Raw genomic sequence first — 16,979 nt, forward strand, 5'->3', positions numbered from 1 at the left:
GAGAGAGAAACCGAGTTAGCGTTTCAGGTTGTGAAGAACTGAAGAAATAAATGTAAGAGTTTTTAAGCCAGTGGAAGGGGGAGGGGCAGGAAAAATAAAGGAGGGTCTCTGTGATAGGGATTCTGTGCCTATTTTTGTCTGTTTACACTCCTGTGAAGAATTTTCCACGTTTTACCAGGCTCTATATTAATGCACGTTGTTGTTAAACTCCAATTCTCACAGGATATTATAATGTTTTGTAGCTGGGTCATTTTAAATCGGTTGAGCTTAATCAAAATCCTATGAAAACAAGAGCAAGCAGAGAACATAAAAGACACTCCCGGTGTGCATTCCTCGACTTTATTCACATGCTTAGAAATATAAACACAGCTTAAATGCAATGTTATTCCATTGTTCGAAAGCTTAACCACAGGCTGGCTACAATTTGTGATTTAAGAACATTGTTGCATTGAAGAATGTCTCAGGCATTAGGTTAGGAACAAACACACACAAAGCAGCGCCGTTTCGAATGGAAAGAATCGAAACAATTGGAAAGCTTGAGGCTTCAGAATTAGGGACGTTTGGAAGTCTTTTAGAAGGACCTCAGGAAAGAAGACACAAAACCACCTTCACTGGCATTAACCTTGTCTTTAAATTACTTCCAGGCTTTTTCTCACACCTGTTTCCTCTCTTTCTTTGGAAAGGTATTTACTATGCAACATCAGCCTTTGAAAACACAAGATATTTTTCTTCAATATCTTAAATATGCTGGTCAGAACACAGCTATCTTACTCATGTACTTAAAATAAAATCACTATGTACAAAACAAAAACAAAAATACCTGGAAAAACTCAGCAAGTCTGGCAGTATCCGCGGAGAGGAACACAGTTAACGTTTCGAGTCTGCATGACTCTTCAACAGAACTAAGGAAAAATAGAAAACAGGTGAAATATAAGCTGGTTTGGGGGGGGGGGGGGGTTGGGACAAAAAGAGCTGAATAGAGGGCCAGTGATAGGTGGAGATAACCAAAAGATGTCACAGACAAAAGGACAAAGAGGTGTTGAAGGTGGTGATATTATCTAAAGGAATGTGCTAATTAAGGGTAGAAAGCAGTTTGAGCAAGGTACAGATAACCCTAGTGGGTGTGGGGTGGGGTGAAGGAATCAAAAAAGGCTAAAGGACAGAGATAAAACAATGGATGGAAATACATCTAAAAAATGGAAATAGGTGGGAAAAAAAACCTATATAAATTATCGGTAAAAACAAAAAGGAGGGGGAAATCGGAAAGGGGGTGGGGATGGAGGAGAGAGTTCATGATCTAAAATTGTTGAACTCTGTATTCAGTCTGGAAGGCTGTAAAGTGCCTAGTCGGAAGATGAGGTGCTGTTCCTCCAGTTTGCGTTGAGCTTCACTGGAACAATGCAGCAGGCCAAGAACGGACATGTGGGCATGAGAGCAAAGTGGAGTGTTGAAATGGCAAGCGACAGGGAGGTCTGGGTCATGCTTGTGGACAGACCGAAGGTGTTCTGCAAAGTGGTCACCCAGTCTGCGTTTGGTCTCTCCAGTGTAGAGGAAACCGCATTGGGAGCAACGAATGCAGTAGACTAAGTTGAGGGAAGTGTAAGTGAAATGCTGCTTCACTTGCAATGAGTGTTTGGGCCCTTGGACGGTGAGGAGAGGGGAAGTAAAGGGGCAGGTGTTGCATCTTCTGCGGTTGCATGGGAAGGTGCCGTAGGAGGGTGTTGAGGTGTAGGGGGTGATGGAGGAATGGACCAGGGTGTCATGGAGGGAACAATCCCTACAGAACGCCACCGGTGGGGGGGGTGGTGAAGGGAAGATGTGTTTGGTGGTGGCATCATGCTGGAGTTGGTGGAAATGGCAGAAGATGATCCTTTGAATGCAGAGGCTGGTGGGGTGATAAGTGAGGACAAGGGGGACCCTATCATCTTTCTGGGAGGGAGGAGAAGGTGTGAGGGCAGAAGCGCGGGAGATGGGCCGGACACGGTTGAGGGCCTGTCAACCACTGTGGGTGGAAAATCTCGGTTAAGGAAGAAGGAAGACATGTCAGAGGAACTGTTTTTGAAAGTGGCATCATCAGAACAGATGCGACGAAGGCGAAGGAACTGAGAGAATGGGATGGAGTCCTTACAGGAAGTGGGGTGTGAGGAGCTGTAGTTGAGGTAGCTGTGGGAGTTGATAGGCTTGTAATGGATATTGGTGGACAGTCTATCACCAGAAATTGAGACAGAGAGGTCAAGGAAGGGAAGGGAAGTGTTCAGAGATTGACCATGTGAAAATGATGGAGGGGTGGAAATTGGAAGCAAAATTAATAAATTTTTCCAGGTCCAGACGAGAGCATGAAGCAGCACTGAAGTAATCAATGATGTACCGGAGAACGAGTTGTGGGAGGGGGCTGGAGCAGGATTGAAACAAGGGATGTTCCACATACCCCATAAAGAGACAGGCATAGCTGGGGCCCATGTGGGTACCCATAGCCACACCTTTTATTTGGAGGAAGTGAGAGGAGTTTAAGGAGAAATTGTTCAGTATGAGAACAAGTTCAGCCAGACAGAGGAGAGTAGTGGTGGATGGGGATTGTTCAGGCCTCTGTTCAAGGAAGAAGCTAAGGGCCATCAGACTATCCCGGTGGGGGATGGAGGTGTAGAGGGATTGGACGTCCATGGTGAAGAGGAGGCAGTTGGGGCCAGGGAACTGGAAATTGTGGATATAATGTAGGGTGTCAGAGGAATCACGGATGTAGGTGGGAAGGGACTGGACAAGGGGAGAGAGAATGGAGTCAAGATAGCAGGAAATGAGTTCCGTGGGGCAGGAACAGGCTGACACGATCGGTCTACCAGGACAGTCCTGTTTGTGGATTTTGGGTAGGAGGTAGAAGCGGGCCGTCCGAGGTTAGGAGACTATCAGGTTGGAAGTTGTGGAAGGAAGATCTCCAGAGGAGATGAGGTCAATAACAGTCCTGGAAACAATGGCTTGATGTTCAGTGGTAGGGTCATGGTCCAGGGAGAGGTAGGAGGAAGTGTCTGTGAGTTGACGCTCAGCCTCTGCGAGGTAGAGGTCAGTGCGCCAGACAACAACAGCACCACCCTTGTCAGTGGGTTTGATGACGATGTCAGGGTTGGACCTGAGAGAATGGAGTGCAGTAAGTTCAGAGAGAGACAGGTTAGAATGGGTGAGAGGAGCAGAGAAATTGAGACGACTAATGTCACGCTGACAGTTCTCAATGAAAAGATCAAGAGAAGGTAAGAATCCAGAGGGAGGGGTCCAGGTGGAGGGAGAATATTGGAGGTCGGTAAAAGGATCTGTTGAACGGGGAGAGGACTCCTGCCCAAAGAAGTGAGCCCGGAGACGAAGGTGGCAGAAGAAGAGTTCAGCATCGTGCCGAGCCCGAAAATCATTGAGGTGAGGGCGTAAGGGTATGAAACTAAGTCCTTTGCTGAGCACTGAATGTTCTGCATCGGAGAGGGGAAGGTCAGGGGGTATAGTGAATACACGGCTGGGGCTGGGATTGGAAGATGGGGTGGGGACGGAGGGACAGGCAGGGGTGGAGGGTCCTGAATGGGTGTTGGTGTCGATGAGTTGTTGGAGCTTGCGTTCCTTTGCACCTGAAAGAAAGAGACAAAGTTTCTTGTTGAGGCGTCGGATGAGACGAAGAATAAAAGGAAACTATGCACAAATGTGTTAGATAATCTAATTCAAAATGCATTATATTGCATAGGCATATTCCACTTTTAAGTTAATAAAAAGCATTGAACCTTACTGGTTTACTAAAGATTCATGCCTTGTAGTCAACCAATCAATACATTCAAAGTCACTAGTTCCTTAGATAGAGCTAACACGGTGTGCGTACAGGATTTCTATGGCATGCTGCCTGTTTACTATTTGTAATATTTCCAAGTCTTGTTCTGCCATTGTGCTTATTAATCAGCTGTGCATGCAATGATATTGGAGTATTCTAATTTAAAGACTAAATCTAACATTTGCTGAAAACTGAAGTCTAAACAGGACATGCTGGGGAAATCTGGTGGAACGTGCAGCACATGTATTTCCTTTCTCTACAAATGTTGCTTGAGCTGCTTTCCAGCGGTTTCTGTTTAGATTGCTTACTTTCTCCATCTTGGTACTTCTCTTAAAGAAACAATTACATCCCCCATATGGGGACTGAGTTATTTTTCACAGTGTTACAGAGACATCTGGAACTAGGAAGGTAAAATAAGAACGACAATGAGATCAGTTTCTTCAGCAGTTCGCATAGAGGACAGAGGGAGGAAGTAACAAGGGAACACTGGTAAGAAACACTTTATTACTGAGTTCTTTGAAGTCACGACAAAGTAACATATGGGTGGCAATATTGTAAAGAAAGGTGTGGAATTATGTGTGGCCGCTCAACCCCATCATTCTCCGGAAGATACCTCCGGGAGGTTGCTGTAACAAGTGTTAGTGTAAATAAATATTGAATACGTTTTACATTGAAATAAAATAAGATTCCCAGCACTTTCAAAAGGATAAAATATCACTGGAATTTGTTAACAATCTTACGTTCTTAGGAAACTCTGACCTTAGCTGCACAAAGTTTACAAAGGGAAATGCAGGCCAGCACACACTGTGGTCATGACGATGCACCAGTTTTGCACTGGGCTTCTTTGCTTTTTGCATTATGCATTGCTCCTCATTTTACAAAACTATACATTTTTAAAAATATTAAAACCTACAACTGTTGATTTGTTGCTGCCCTTTAAAATTCAGAGCAAAGGGGAAAAAAGTGAAAATAAATAATCTGAAATAGCTTAACTTGCATCAAGTCCCATTCACTCATCTGTATGTGCTGACTGGCTCCGAGTCCAGTAACAACTCGATGTTAAAATTTTCATCTTAGTTTACTACTCCTTCCAAGACCTTGCTCATTCCTGTCTCTGTAACCTCCTCTAGCCCTGCAACCCTCCGAGATATCTACACATCCCTCACTTCCTTCACCTTGGCTGTGCCTTCAGCTGCTTGGGCCCTAATTTCTGGAATTCCCTTCTTAAACCTCTGTGCCTGTCTTCTCTCCTTTTAGATTCTCCTTCATATGTCCTAGTCTCCTTCATTCTCATTTGGACATTTTACAATGTTTAATAACTTATGTCGTTGCAAGTTGTTGCTGAAGTGGTTTCAATATCAGTGCTTTATATGGTTCAAGTTTATGAAGGATTGGAGCATTGGTCCTCTCAGCTAAAGGAAAAGGTTGCTACTATGTCAAGATTGTTTACACCCTAAGCTATGTCATGTACCAAAGTCTCTGTTTCACAAGTAGAATGCTATGTTTGAAAGGCTACTTATCATTAAACCTGATCTGCATAGGGATTTCTCATTATTATGAGATACAATATCATCTGTAGATCGAAAGTAACTGTGGAACGGAGGTCATTTCACCTATATAGATAACCTGCCACCTGTTCTCATTCATCACCAGCTTGGCAGATCCACCAATCTTCTTGGCCTTTTTTTCCTTTCATGGGACGTGGGCGTTGCTGGCAAGGCCAGCATTTGTTGCCCATTCCTAACTGCCCTTCAACTGAGTGGCTTCCTCGGCCATTTCAGAGGGCAGTTAAGAATCAACCACATTGCTGTGGGTCTGGAGTCATATGTAGGCTAGACCAGGTAAGGACGACAGATTACCTTTAAAGAATCACAGTGCAGAAGAAGCCCTTCGGCCCATCGAGTCTGCACCGACATGTGAGAAACACCTAACCTACCTTCCCAATCCCATTTACCAGCACTTGGCCCATAGCCTTGAATGTTATGATGTGCCAAGTGCTCATCCAGGTACTTTTTAAAGGATGTGAGGCAACCTGCCTCCACCACCCTCCCAGGCGGTGCATTCCAGACGGTCACCACCCTCTGGGTAAATAAGTTTTTCCTCACATCCCCTCTAAACCTCCTGCCCCTCACCTTGAACTTATGTCCCCTTGTGACTGACCCTTCAACTAAGGGGAACAGCTGCTCCCTATCCACCCTGTCCATGCCCCTCATAATCTTGTACACCTCGATCAGGTCGCCCCTCAGTCTTCTCTGCTCCAATGAAAACAACCCAAGTCTATCCAACCTCTCTTCATAACTTAAAACGTTTCATCCCAAGCAACATCCTAGTGAATCTCCTCTGCACCCCCTCCAGTGCAATCACATCCCTCCTATAATGTGGCAACCAGGGCTGCACACAGTACTCCAGCTGTGGCCTCACCAAGGTCCTATACAACTCCAACATGACCTCCCTACTTTTGTAATCTATGCTTTGATTGATAAAGGCAAGTGTCCCATGTGCCTTTGTCACCACCCCACTAACATGCCCCTCCGCCTTCAGAGATCTATGGACACACATGCCAAGATCCCTTTGTTCCTCCGAACTTCCTAGTGTCATGCCATTCATTGAATACTTCCGTGTCAAATTACTCCTTCCAAAGTGTATCAGCTCACACTTTTCAGGGTTCAATTCCATCTAACACTTATCTGCCCATTTGACCATCCCATCTACATCTTCCTGTAGCCCAAGATGCTCAACCTCACAGTTAACCACCCGGCCAATCTTTGTGTCATCCACAAACTTACTAATCCTCCCCCCCACATAGACACCTATGTCGTTTATATAAATGACGAATAATAGGGAGCTCAATAGGGGGCTCAGCACAGATCCCTGTGGTACGCCACTGGACACTGGCTTCAAGGCACTAAAGCATCCTTCTGTCATCACCCTCTGTCTCCTACAACTAAGCCAATTTTGAATTCACCTTATCAAATTACCCTGTATCCCATGTGCATTTGCCTTCTTTATAAGTCCCCCATGTGGGAGCTTGTCAAAGGCTTTGCTGAAATCCATGTAAACTACATCAACTGCACTACCCTCATCTACACACCTGGTCACCTCCTCAAAAAATTCAATCAAATTCACCAAGTAGGCATTAGTGAACCAGATGGGTTTTTACAACAATTGATGATAGTTTCACGGTCACCATTACTGAAACTAGCTTTATATTCCAGATTTATTAACTGAATTTAAATTTCACCAGCTGCCATGTGGGATGTGAACCCATGTCCCCAGAATATCAGCTTGGATCTCTGGATCACTAGTCCAGTGACATTACTGCTATGCTGTGATCTCCCCCTTCTAAAGTTATACTTCTCACTTTTAACCTTGCTGCCCAGTATCTATATTGTGGAAGGTTCATGATCATATGTGTGAGGTGGCTGATTACAGCCTGAGCAAAATGTAAACTGGTCAAAAAAACCTTCAGAAAAAGTACTGCTCATCGCTGCAGCAGACACAAGGATGGTTAGAGCTGTCGCCGATACGTGTAGCTCTGGGGCAACTGCTTTATGCATTGTTTTTGGTTTTCTGTGCTCCATCACATTTTGTAATTGGCCTTTCAGAGAATTTAAATCATCACTGCAATTCATAACTCATACATTTCCACCGGAGAGTGTGTCTCAAACTCCCCAGTGCCCTCCTGTTGTCACCTATGCTTTCCTCCAACTGCTAGCCAGCTGTCTGAGAGGTCGCTGGTCTGCTGGCTTGGCTAATTGTCCATTAACATATCTGGTTGTTAAACACCAGAGAAATAGCAAATCACTTGAAGTAACAGTGCAGTAGCATACTGACGCCACAACCAACTGCTCAGGATTTTTTTGAATGTAAACATTAAAAATTCACTTTTCTCATTAAAAAAATTCTATAAACCAGGTGCAGGACATATTATGGCTAATATTACAAGCAGCTCATCCTTTCCATTGTTCATGAACTAGTTATGTTTCATTGAGGATATGTGACAAGGTCTATGAGACATGGGTATCACGTATTTAAACACATTTAGTTTACAATTCGTGAGCACTCTTACAGGTTGCCCGTTGTATATTGCTACAGAATATGCATTATGCAATATCAGTACAATGATGCATTGATGCCTATTTTGTTAACTAAGTAAAATGTTAACAGTTAATGGACAGGCCTTTTTTTTGTTCTTTCCTGGGATCTGGGTGTTGCTGGCTAGGCCCATATTTGTTGCCCATCCCTAATTGAGAAGGTGAGACTGAGCTGCAGTCCATGTAGTGTAGGTACACCCACAATGCTTTTTGAATAGTCCATACAGGAAATTAATGTAAATATTAAAGTATAGCTTGATTTTACCACAGTAATAAACTAGCACTGGAGCATAATGTACTCTCATTTTTCTATTCCCACGCTTATAAAATACAGGATTCCATTCAAAGAATTCCAGTAAAATTGCTAATCAGGAAATGCCAGACTCAATCTGTCTCAGGATGGTTAAAAAGAACAAGTGGCAAGTAACATTCGCGCCACACAAATGCCAGGCAGTGACCATCTCCAACAAGAGAGAATCTGACCATTGCCCCCTTGACATTCAATGGCATTACCATCACTGAATTCCCTATCAACATCCTGGGGGAGGGACGGGGGGGGTTACCATCGACCAGAAACTGAACTGGACTAGTCACATAATTACTGTGGCTACAAAAGCAGCTCAGAGGCTAGGAATATTGTGAAGAGTAACTCACCTCCTGACTCCCCCAAGCCTGTCCACCATCTACAATGCACAAGTCAGGAGTGTGATGGAATACTCCCCACTTGCCTGGATGAGTGCAGCTCTCACAACACTCAAGAAGCGGGACACTATCCAGGACAAAGCAGCCCACTTGATTGGCATCACATCCACAAATATTCACTCCCTCCACCACTGATGCACAGTAGCAGCAGTGTGTACCGTCTACAAGATGCACTGCAGCAACTCACCAACGCTCCTTGGACAGCACCTTCCAAACCCACAACCATTACCATCAAGAAGGACAAGGGCAGCAGACACATGGGAATACCCTCACCTAGAAGTTCCCCTCCAAGCCACTTACCATCCTGACTTGGAAATATACCGCCGTTCCTTCACTGTCGCTGGGTCAAAATCCTGGAACTCCTTCCCTAACAGCACTGTGGGTGTACCGACACCACATGGACTGCAGCGATTCAAGAAGGCAGCTCACCACCATCTTCTCAAGGGCAAATAGGGATGGGCAATAAATGCTGGCCCAGCCAGCAACACCCACAGCCCATAAAATAATAAAAAAAAACCTTTGCTTCTCCTTTACCCCTTTGTTCGAAATAAATTTATAAATAAAAATACAAACAAAATTTGCCTGACTTGTCAAGCGCATATATATTGGAAATTCACCAATGAAATGGAGTGTGAAAGTATCAATGATGTGCATAATTATCCCAATCCAAGTTAATAGAATCCAATAATTCTGTTGCATCCCGCCAAGTATTGAGATACGGCTTATCATAGCTTCTTGAATTTCACTAGAACAAATGGACAAGCTGGAGGTTTAGAATGTACATTAAGGGCAGAGTTTTTAGGTCGGCGGGCAGGCGCAATTGGTGGGTCCAGGGAATGGACCACTGACCACAATCGGCCCCCGACCAGGGAGCTGAAGACCTGAAAAATCAACAAAAGCTGAAAGAAGACGTCCATGCATCATTTTAAATCGCCTGAAAATTTAGCTGCTGCAAATGCCGAGCGCAGAAATTTATTTATAATTTATTTCATCATGGAAACCTCATCCTTGTGGATGAGGGTTGAAGAAACATGCAAAGCCCGCCTGGCTGATTCACCCGTTTGCCAAATGTAAGGTTAGACTGGCAATGTAAAATTAAGGACAATTGCAATTTTAATCGCCTTTATTGGTGTCTCAATTATCGGCCGGCACGCTTCCGATGTTTGCGCGTGCCCACCGATCGAAATATCGTGTGGGATGATGCCGGGACGCTTGTCCGATGTCATCTTGTGCAATTTCGCGTCCGATCAGATCGGGCGCGTGCCCGCATGCCGAGCTAAAAATTCTGCTCCAAGGTGTACAACAGACTTTTCAGAAATTTTTGTTGTTAGGTTACCACTTTTCTAACTGCAGGATTTAGTTGCTTTCCAAACAGTGAAATACATTTACAGGTGAATCTTCAAAGCTACCAGTTGAGTGAGCAAAATTCTGCCCTGTCATTTCCTTCAACTGTAAAAGTTATTCTAACTGTGCCAAATGAGCTTGACATATACTTCTTATGATCCCATGTATTATTGCGATTCAGATATCAGAACTCTATTAGAAATGTGTTAAGTTAAAACTCTGGGTGATGGAGTATAAAACATCAGAACCATGTTCTTCATGATGCTGATAACTCACAGCTTACATTACTATTGCATGAAGCAGCCAGTGCTCGGCAGGAAGTCTTGTACATAAGTAGAGACAGCTTTTGTCAAATAAGTCATGGTGCCATAGCTTCCACTTGGAGCACTATCATAAAACAAGTTGCAAACTCTTGTGGCTGAGTCAAGCTCCAACAAAGAATCACTTGCGCCAAGGGATTTCTGCAATTGAAACAGAACAGGAAATGTTGTTACAAAACAGCCGCTTGGCACACTTCTAACTTCACGTGTTAAGTACTGCACACAAGGTTGGCGCTCCGGCCACATGGCTTTCACCAATCTCAAACCTCCAGTCCTTCTGAATCCGGCAAGGTCTCGCTGCCAACTCCCATGCGTGCCCGCCGACCAAAATATCGCCTGAATGTGCGATGACGTCACGATGTTGCCTGTCATTGCGAGTCGGGCGTACACCTGACAAACTAAAAATTCTGGCCCAGATTTCCAGCATCCAGAGTAATTTGCTTTTATTTCAGTAACTTGCTGGAGTCCATTATAGTAAACAAAGAAGTGACCATAAGCTGCAGAATTCTCGATATCAGTGCAAAAATTCTCCAACAAGAGGTGCTGCAACATTCGATTTTTTTCCCCCAAGCTACGAGTTTAATCTAAAAGGGAAAGATAATTGTTCGAGGCTCTTTCCTTATTTTTCACTGCCCATGTGCTGAAAATGTCAGACTTTTAAAAAGCCATCTTGTATGCTTTAAGATTAAGATCAGATCTGAACCATCACATATTCCACTTTCCTTCTGGTCTGTACAATGGAATATTGGTTTTCAAATTTTTAGTAAAGTAGTTGAAAAAGAATCCCGATAGTATATAGCAAGAGAATATGGGAGTCAGCGCAGCTGTCATGGCTCCTTTACCTCCTACAGAGCTGTCAGATTCTAGAAATTTATGAAAATTAATTTAGTTATGTAACAACTGACCAGTACTTTGCTATTAGTTCACGCTGAAAGAAGTTCACGGAAAGCAGATTATCATAATATCTAGCTGATACAAGATGTTATACAACTAGAATTTAAGATCTCTTGCAGTAATACATTGTAACCTCTCCAGTCCAGGGGCCAAGGGCAGAATTGGGGGGTGGTCATGGTTGGCGGGCCCAGGAGCTGCCAGGAAATGAGCTGCCGCCCACTGGTTGGGAAGGGCTGAGGGGGCGGGGGTGGGGTCCTGTCAGCCACCGGGTCCAATGGCGACCTGGCAACCAGTTTAAAAACAGCTCAGGCAGCCCCTGGAAGGCTGCCGGCGAAGAAGACATCTTCAGTGTTGTCAACAGGAAATTATGGCTTCCAGTGCGGCTGCAGACGCCAGGCGGGAGGGCAGGTCGGGGGGGGGTCACTCGGCCCCCTGCTTTTCCGATGAGTGCCTCGCTGTCCTCCTGGAGGAGGTGGCTGCCAGGAGGGACACCCTTGACCCCAGAGATGGAAGGAGGAGGTCACCGCATTGCTGGCAACCAGGGTGATGCTCAGTCAAAGACTAATGATGAGACTCTGGAGTCACCCATTAGGCGGCAGATGCTGGATATCCAGCGGGATGTGCAGGAAGACCTGGTGGAGATCCATGAGAGTTTATGTGCCATGGTCTGTATTGTGGAGGAGTCCATGCGGAACATGAGCACTGCGTTGAGCCTCATGGCCGAGCGCACTGCCTCCTCCATTGAGAGAGAGGCGGCTGTCATGAAGAGGCAGCTCCAGGAATGGAATCAGGGGTCTCTGGGGTTGCACTCGGACCTGCAAGCCCTCACACAGGCACTGACCTCAGGTAATCAGTGTCCGTGTGGGAGATAGATGAGGCACCGAGTACCCGAACTAGGTGCCTGTCCATCAATGGTGTGCAGGAAGGTCCAGAGTGACCTCATGTTGGCACACGAGCTGCCTGTCGTCTCTGTGGCTCCTCTCAGGGCACTCTGCACGATGGCAGCAGCTCCCCCGCCTCTCTACCAGCGACCGTCGCATCTGATGAGGCTGCCATGACTGGGGAGATGCCGGCCGTGGCACAGGCCACTCCCTCCCAGGCAGGGCCAGCACAGGCTCCACTGGCCAGAGGACGATTGCCAAGGTGATCAAGGCCCACAAGACAGCAGAGTCAGCAGCTGCCTCCAATACTGCTGCCAGCGAAGGGTGGGGGGGAGTGACACCAAGTTATAGCATTGGCAAACTAAGTTTAAGGCACCATGAGCACAACAGACACTGGTCACGGGTGATCTTCTGTTGTGCAATGTCTTATATGTATTGGCCCGGGATTGAAGGCCAGAGAAGGTTACGTCAAAATGAGGTAAGTTTTCTTATGTCGTAACGGCCTGAACATGCTTCACCTTTTTTATTTTTTTGGTGCAGGGTACACCAGTATGTAATGCTGGATGTGAGTGGCTGAAAACCTTATTGCACAGACAATGAGTGGACTTTGTGTTCAAATGAAAGGGTCATTTCAGACACCCAGGATGGAGGAGACAGCCCAGGCATGAGGTGGAAGCAGAACTTTGGCAGCTTAGCTGAAGGAGCTTTGGACCAAGGTGTCCCTGCCTCTCTGGAGGTTACTGAGGTCTGGCTCCATGCCCTCAGTGTTCTCCTCTTCGGACTCACTACTGGATTCATCCTCTGTGGCCTGTGCAGCTGTGTCAAGATCCCCTTCCTCCAGTGGGTCTCCTCTTGCCAGTGCCAGATTGTGAGAGTGCAGCATGAAATCACTATCAGTGACACCCGCTCTGGGGGGTTATTGTAGTGCTCCCCCTGAACAGTCCAGGCATCGGAAGTGCATCTACAGAAGACCTATGGTGCTCTCTATCACCGCCCTCGTGGAGCCATGTGTTGTAACGTTTCTCTGCCTCTGTTCTTGGGTGGCGGAGAGGCGTCATGAGCCACCCCTTCAGTGGATAGCCCTTGTCACCCAGCAGCCATCCATCCAGTCGGACTGGAGTGCTGAAGAGCCTCAGCACCTGGGAGTGTCTCAGGATGTAAGCATCGTGGGAGCTGCCTGGTTACCTTGCACAGACTTGCAGAATCTGCAGCCTGTGGTCACACACTATCTGCACATTCATGGAGTGGAAGCCCTTCCTGTTGATGAAGGCACCGGGCTGACCCGCTGGTGTCTTGATGGTCACATGTGTACAATCTATTGCACCCCAGACGTGGGGGAAGCCAGCAATCACTGCAAAGCCTCTGGCTCACTCAGCCTGGCTGGCCTTGTCCGTACAGAAATGAATAAAAGTCAACATCCACCTGAACAGAGCTTCTGTCACCAGCTTGATGCAGCTGCAGACAGCTGATTGGGAGACTCCACAAAGATCACCCACTGAGCCCTAGAAAGAGCCGGAGGCATAGAAGTTGGGAGTCACCTTCAGAGCCACTGGCATATGGTGTCCACTCGCACAGTCGGAGCTGATCTCAGGCCCAATCATCTGACAGATGGAGGTCACTGTCTCCCTTGAGAGGTGGAGCCTCCTTCGGCACTGCACCTCAGACATATTGAGGTAGCTGCTTCGCCGCCTGTAAACCCTGGCAGCAGGATAGTGGCATCTTCTGTGGCCCCTTCCGCCTGTTGGCCCTGTGCCCCTTTTGCCTGCGCCTGTCCTCCCACAGGTCCCTCCCCTGGAAGCTGCATTGGGACACCTGGCCTCCTCCCCCTTCTGCCCCTCTCTTCCTCCTCAGTGGAGGTGCCTCCAGCGGAGACCACAATCCCCATTCCCAGGGTAACAGAAGGCTGTCTGATACCTGGAAGGGTCCACATGGCCTGAATCCCCCGGGTCCTTGGAGACACCAACGAGTCCTGAAATGAAGACTGGAAATGCTAAGAATGAAGCCCTGAACAGAGATGCCAAGTACCAATAAGTCACCGGCAGCAAACTTTCTACCAAACTCTTCACTACTCACACTGGCAATGCTGCTGACCCTTTTTATCCTGACTGTGGATGAGATTATTGAAATTGTCAGCTGTCCGCCTGCCCGTTTTGCCCGTGCGATGAGCGTGAAATCACACAGGCAATGAAAAGCTGGCATCAGTTACCTTTTTAATTACCCTTAACTCTTAATTAATGGCGGGCATGGCTCCGACTCCCACTCGTGACCACTGACCAAAGTACTGTGCGAGTGCAGGCTGATGTCGGGATGCTCACCCGACTTCATCACTCGCTGTTTCACGCTCGAGTGGGTTGGGCACGCGCCCACCCACCTGCTCTCAGCGAAAAATTCTGCCCCAAGTGGTTTCTGAATTTTCTGGAATACAGGATGCGAACTGGAAAATGCCATGGCTATAATTATTTATCTGAAGGATCAAACACAGTGATCAAACATTATAAAGCGGTAATAAAAATTGTTTTACTTATCCAAATTTGTTTCTGCCCCCAGTGTACTGTTCTAAATGATGTAAAACGATGCTGAGTGGCTGGGCTATGCTCAAGAAAAACTCCAAAAAATAGATTTCTGGATTATGTATTTAAAAAACAGCAACATCTGAGAACTATTTACCTGATCCTGCAAAAAGTATTCATTGGCCATCTGCACTATGTGGTCCACACAGATTATACCACCAATGCTGTGAACCTCCAGGTCTGCTAGCACAGTGAGAACCTGTATCGTCTCCACAAGAAGCTGTCTGTATTCAGGCTGAGGAACATGGTTCAAAACAGATTCCACGTGAACGGCAAATTTGATCTCTTGAGGCGTCATCTTAAAGTGAAAAGAATCAATTACCATTAGCTCATACGCCAGATCAGCTACCTAAGAGTAAAATAGTAAGCACCTTCTCAAATTTTCAAACAACAAATGAGATTTCGTCTCATCAGTAACACGACACTTTTCAAGGAGGAATTGTACTCTTTTTCTCGGATGGTCATGTTATAGAAATCCAAGGAAGCTCATCTCTCTATTTTCCAAACAGGAGTGGGGCCAATTAGGGACCCAGAAGGAGATTTACACATGAAAGCAGGGGGCACGACTGACGTATTGATGAATACTTTGCCTCAGTCTTTACCGAGGAAGAAGATGCTACCCAGGTCCTGGTGAAAGAGGAAGAAATTCAGTCACTCGAGGGGTTTAAAATAAGGAAGTGGAATTGGGGAGGCTGTCTGTACTTAAAAGTGGAGAAGGCATCGGGACCAGATGAGATGCATTCAAAGACACTGAGGGAAGTGAGTGTGGAAACTGTGGAAGCACTGGCCATAATTTTTCAGTCTTCCTTCCACGCAGGGCTGATGCCAGAGGACTGGAGAATTGCAAACATTACACCCTGTTCAAAAAAGGGTGTAAGGATAAGCCCAGCAACTACAAACCAGTCAGTTTAACTCCAGTTGTGGGGCAACTTCTAAAAAGAATAATTCAGGCCAAAATTAATAGAAACGTGGACAAATGAGGGTTAATTAGGGTCAGCCAGCATGAATTTCTTAAGGGAAAGTCGTGTTGAACTAACTTGCTGGAGATTTTTGAAGAGGTATCAGAGAGGGTTGATTTGGGCAATGCGGTGAATGTGGTATACATATATTTCCAAAAGGCATTTGGTACAGTGCACAACAGACTTGTGAGAAAACTTGGAACTCTTGGAATAAAAGGGACAATAACAACATGGATGCGAAATTGGCTGAGTGACAGGGAACAGAGAGTCAGGGTTAATAAATTTTTTTGGGGGCTGGAGGAAGGTTTGTAGTGGAGTTCCCCAGGGAACCAGATGGGACCCTTGCTCTTCCTGATATATACTAATGACCTAGACCTTGGTGTACAGGGCATAATTTCAAAATTTGCAGATGATACTAAAATTAGAAGCATTGTGAACTGTGAGGAGGATAATGTAGAACTTCAAAAGGACATAGACAAATTGATGGAAAGGGCGGACAGGTGGCAGATGAAGTTCCATGCGGAGAAATGTGAGGTGATTCATTTTGGTAGCAATAACACTGAGAGACCCCTTGCCTCTCTCTTCCCCCCTCTCTCTCTCCTCACCTTTCTCCCCCATCTCTCCTCCCTTCCTACCCCCTCCTCCTCTACCCCCTCCCTCTCCCTTCCTCACTTTCTCCACCCTCTCTCCCCCTCTCTCTCTCCTATCTCTCCCCCTTGCTTTTTCCTCCTTCCCTCCCCCTCTCCTAACTCTCCCCCTCTCTCTCTCCCCATCTCTCTTTCCTCTCTTACCTCTCTCCCATTCTCTCTCCCCCTCTTTCTTTCTTCTTCCTCTCTCCCCCTCTCTCGCTCTCTTTCTCCTCTTTCTCCTCCCCCTCTCTCTCTTTCTCCTCTCTCTCCTCCCTCTATCTCTCCTCTCTCTCCGCCCTTCTTTTTCTTCCCTGTCTCCCCACTCTCTCTCTCTCCTCCCCCTCTCTCTCTCCTCCCCCTCTCTCTCTCCTCCCCCTCTCTCTCTCCTCCCCCTTGCTCTCTCCTCCCACTTGCTCTCTCCTCCCTCTTTCCCTGCTACCCCGTGGAGTGCTCAGGTTTCGGGGCTGGCTGAAACTGACAGTGATGGTGAAGGCCTCTGCTGCAGCTTTCTGGCCAGTGTGGATTAGTGATGGCAGCAGGAAAGAGGTGAGTATTCAGCTTGGGGAAGTCAGGGGTGGAGAGAATTGTCGGTGGGAAGACGCCCCAGGCGGCAGGCTCCAAGATTCCCACAAATTAGGGGGGAAGCATCAGGAACGTCGAGTTGCTGAGACTCAGACCAATTGTCCTGCATGTTTTCTTCTCAGTACAGAAGTGAATGAATTAATAAAATGACAAGAACCGATGGGGATTTCGTGTTGCTCTCAAGAAAGTACAGTGGAAAGATATTTTG

General features: G+C 46.4%; 1 protein-coding gene across 8 annotated transcripts in view; it reads right to left on the minus strand.

Moving 5' to 3' along the window:
* Positions 1–325: 325 nt before the first annotated feature.
* Positions 326–16,979, minus strand: part of LOC121290772 (phosphorylase b kinase regulatory subunit alpha, liver isoform-like) — a 164,364-nt gene continuing 147,710 nt past the window's right edge. For 7 of the 8 annotated variants that reach the window (XM_041211669.1, XM_041211673.1, XM_041211672.1 and 4 more), the window contains 3 exons: positions 14,699–14,899; positions 10,220–10,397; positions 326–705 (listed from right to left, as the gene is read on the minus strand). In XM_041211669.1, coding sequence (XP_041067603.1) covers positions 10,224–10,397; positions 14,699–14,899 — 375 coding nt within the window. In that variant the 3' untranslated portion in view covers positions 326–705; positions 10,220–10,223. Of the gene's footprint in view, positions 706–3,541; positions 3,603–10,219; positions 10,398–14,698; positions 14,900–16,979 lie in introns of those variants that run through there. The other variant, XM_041211670.1, reaches the window with a different exon arrangement.

This window comes from Carcharodon carcharias, chromosome 18 (assembly GCF_017639515.1).
Source record: "Carcharodon carcharias isolate sCarCar2 chromosome 18, sCarCar2.pri, whole genome shotgun sequence".
NCBI classification, from domain to species: Eukaryota; Metazoa; Chordata; class Chondrichthyes; order Lamniformes; family Lamnidae; genus Carcharodon; species Carcharodon carcharias.